The 3,897-nt window shown below is 41.3% G+C and overlaps 1 protein-coding gene across 1 annotated transcript; it reads left to right on the forward strand.

Annotated features, from left to right (window-relative positions):
* Positions 1–1,067: 1,067 nt before the first annotated feature.
* Positions 1,068–1,802, forward strand: LOC147889401 (uncharacterized). Its single transcript, XM_087391989.1, has 3 exons — positions 1,068–1,409; positions 1,513–1,548; positions 1,699–1,802. Exons 1-3 carry the CDS (start codon positions 1,203–1,205, stop codon positions 1,744–1,746), a joined length of 291 nt encoding a protein of 96 aa, XP_087248115.1. The 5' UTR covers positions 1,068–1,202; the 3' UTR covers positions 1,747–1,802.
* The last annotated feature ends 2,095 nt before the right edge of the window (positions 1,803–3,897 follow it).

Genomic DNA, 3,897 nt, shown 5'->3' on the forward strand with positions numbered 1-3,897 from the left:
GTAGTGAGCGGGGCTGAGCGGAGGGTGGAAAAGAGGAGAAGGGTAGGGGCTTGAGCGAAGCTAGTGAGGGGAGGGTAGAAAGGAGAGGGGGAGAGAGGGGGGGTGGGTTGACCGAAGGTCAAAAGGCTTGGCGTAGGAGGTATGAAGGTGAAAGCTTAGAAAAATTAGACTAGAAAGCTTTTATTCAAAACCCCCTATGAGATCCTAATCGCTCTCTCGTGATAAAACCTATTAATTAATCTATCTACCACGCTCTACCACCCCGTTTTTGCCTCTCAGAGCCCTCGCCAGCCACTCTCCCTCCTGAACCGCTCTCTCTTTCTCCCTCCTCACTCTCTCCTTCCTCCTCCCCTCCTACTTCCTCCTCTCCCTCCTCATCCTTCCTCCCCTCCTCCTCTTTCCCACTCCTCCACTCTCTCTCCCCCTTCCTCTTCCTCCTCAGTGGCTTTCTCCCTCTTCACCGCTCCTCCCTCCCACTGCTCTCTTCCCCCCCGCCCCTTCTTTCTATTTGTGTTGAGAGGGCTTCACAGCCCCCCTCCCTGTATGTCGCCCCCCCTTCCCCTCTTATATGTTGTGGCAGAACCTTCTAGATTCGGTGGCTTCTCGAAGAAGCCACCGTCACGTCAATCGTATGCGCCCTTGCCTTAGATTAATCTCGCCATCACGCCCTTGCCTTAGGTTAATTTCTCCATCCTTGCGCACAATAATTAATTAATACAGCGAGTTTTTCTAGTTGGGGGCCCCTATGAATTCGTTGATTTGATTAATGGGGCCTTTGAGGCTAGCTTAATTTGATGAATACGGTCCAACGAGCTTAATTAATTAATTCGTTTGAGCATAGGAGGAATAAAAATTAGGAGAGAGAGACAAGATCATTTAGGTTGTCCTGATTGCTGAGAAGTCCGAAGTTTCACGCAAGATAAAAAATCCTATCCCGCACTCACGCGTGGCACGGGCCAAGCACCCCACGTGTCGCCATACTGGAGGAGAGCCTTTCTCCGGGCGACACGCACCAGCCCTTCGTCTCTATATAAGCGCTCCCCTACGCTCTTCTCTACATCTGCTAAACCTCGCAAACCTCGTAGCATTGCTACACACAACCTCATACATCTCTGCTTATCTCATCTTTCCACCCTCTTCCACCTTTCTTCCTTTCTTGTATCTTTGCCTTACCTCACCGTTCTTTCCACCACCTCATAGTAATGGCGGACCAGGCCCAACTCGCTAAGAATGTCGCCGCAGAGAAGGCAGAGGAGACGAAAGGACTCGGCCAGCAGAAGGCCTGCGAAGCCCAGGAGAAGGCTGGGGAGACCCAGCAATGTAGCCAGCAGAAGGCCTGTGAAGTTAAGGAAGAATGTGGCCAGCAGAAGGCCTGCGAAGTTAAGGAAGACGGGCAGCGCCCTGCTAAGGTGCGTGCGGCAGCTTAATCGATTGCTTGGTACTAATTTGATTTTTACCTTTTCGTGCATTATATGTAATCTACATCTTACACTTTTGGCATTACTTTAGCAGGGTATGACTGAGACCGCCAAGGAGAAGCTGTCTCAGGTAATGTTCTGTGTTGTGCGTTGAAATCAGTTAAAAGGCCGCCAACGATATTTTGGATGTGTGCTTGTATCGGTGAAGCTCTGAGGTCCTGGTCCTTAAGTCTTAAAAGTGAATGTTTCTGATTAAATGAAGTTTTACACAATTGGGCAGGCTGGTGATGCTGTTAAAGGTGCCGTCAAGAAGGTAACTGGCAAGTAGAATTCACAAAGACGCATTTGCGTTTCCATTTCTATTTCATTTGTAGAAATTATTTCATTTGTAAGGAATGTTGCAACATGATAAAAACTGTCCTTCGATCATCTAAGAAGGTTTTTCTTGAGACGCTACTGCAAAAGTTCGCCTTCGCGTTCCCATATGTGTTTCATTCCCAGAATTATTTTGCAACACGATGAAGCTTTCCTTCTGGAACTCTTCTATGATGTAAAAGGTTTCCAAAGGTTTTCAAAGCTCGAATATAATTGACTATTGCAAATTTGGAACTTTGGTTTTGGCCATTGATATGTTATGTTGAAGCAAGTAAAAATGAACATTTGACTTGTTTTTCATTTGGGATTGCAAATTTCTTAGTAAAAGACCAAAATTCATGTAAACCACTCTCCACACACATCTAAAAACAACCATTCTCCACACACATCTAAAAACCAATGTCCAAACTCATCTAAAATAATATTAAGCTGTGTTTTCTTGAGAGGATGGAAATGCGATTTTTTAACCTTTAGTTGGAATAATTCGATCGGCTTATTACTTATTACTATGTATAGGATTATTTAATTATTCTCACCACAAAAGTTTTAGTAGCCATTGGCTCCTTCCTTACCTTTCCCTTTGCCCCTTGCAAACATTGCCTCATCCTCCCTTCCCTTTATAACCCCTTTCCCCCTTACCAACTCATTTGTTCTTTGTTTGTGAGACTTTTTGCATCATATAACTGACAATTGCAAAAGCAAACTTCCTTTGGTAAAAACTTTGACATAGTTCTACGTACCTCTTTATAATAATAATATTAGTTTTTTTTACACATAGTATGTAAATTTGGTTGTTTCATAGTTGCAATTTGAATACTAATCTAATCACTCTTAAATTTGATATTTTGCTCACCCATATTAAGTTAGAGAGAACTTAAATATGTTTTGTATTTGCGATCGCAACACTTATCAAACTAGTCTATAGAGAAAAAGCAAAACTTACTATACCTAATCAGTTCATGGTCTTAAGTTGTAGTGCAAAGTTTTTTCTTAAGTTGTAGTACACATTCCAAACTTGAACATGGGACCAAAAAAATATGGAATAAAGATTTGGAACAAGACCATTAAAGCATTACATGCTATGCTACATGTGGAGCATGCATCTTAAAGAGAATAGCATATAGTAATTAAATTTAAGGGACCAAAATTTTGTTTTGCATATACATGCAATCAAGAATCATTCAAAGATATACTATGTGAACTTCTCCTCGACCAACAAAATTTAAGGGATCAAAATTTTGTTTTGCATATACATGCAATCAAGAATCATTCAAAGATATACTATGTGAACTTCTCCTCAACCAACAAACACACTTACTTGAAAACATTAAGTATGGTTTAAGGGCACTCAAGTGCTGCGTTGAATTTATGCACACCTATTTGTGAGCATGCTTGATATCTTCATCTTGATTTGTTGAAAACCAAAATAGATTTAACAAAATGAAATCCAAACTAATGGGAATACTGCATGGTAGTCTTAAACATTGATAATGGTAATACTGCTATCCAGATTCACCCTAGATTGGAAGATTTGAAAATGTACAATTTGTGCATGTGCAAAGATTGTTTCTTTTTCCATGCAATTCCTTGCTATATGGCTCATAAGCACGTAAAAGATTATTGCATTTCATAATACAAAGCATTAAACCAGATAGGGTGGCTTAGACTATTTGTATAGTGTGGCTTGGACTATTTGAGTTTTGAAGCACTTTAGGAAACATTACACTTTGGGAGAACCGGCATATCCAATTTTGCTAATGTGTATCATCGTTGGTACTAACACACTTTTATCCTTTTACATCTCTCGTCCTATAAATCTTTGAATATTAAAGTACATCCTCCTCTGCCCATCTTGCATCTTGCACCTTGTAGAATAACCTCAACGTGACCTCGTTCTTTTGGTTTGGCATTATCTTCTTTACTCGGGTGAGTTTTCTTCTATCCTTTGCTCGCCTCACAAGCAAGTTGGTCTCTGTTTTGGTCGTTCTATTTTTGCAACTCACTGATCATCGCCATGACATCAGTGGCAAGATGTAGATCATCATGCTGCAAGATACGAAAGCTAAAAAGCTTGGTCAAGGCATAAGCAACAAATCTCCTCTTT

This window comes from Dipteris shenzhenensis, chromosome 20, assembly GCF_047967505.1.
Source record: "Dipteris shenzhenensis isolate YYH24624 ecotype China chromosome 20, Dip_SZ_1.0, whole genome shotgun sequence".
Taxonomy (NCBI): domain Eukaryota; kingdom Viridiplantae; phylum Streptophyta; class Polypodiopsida; order Gleicheniales; family Dipteridaceae; genus Dipteris; species Dipteris shenzhenensis.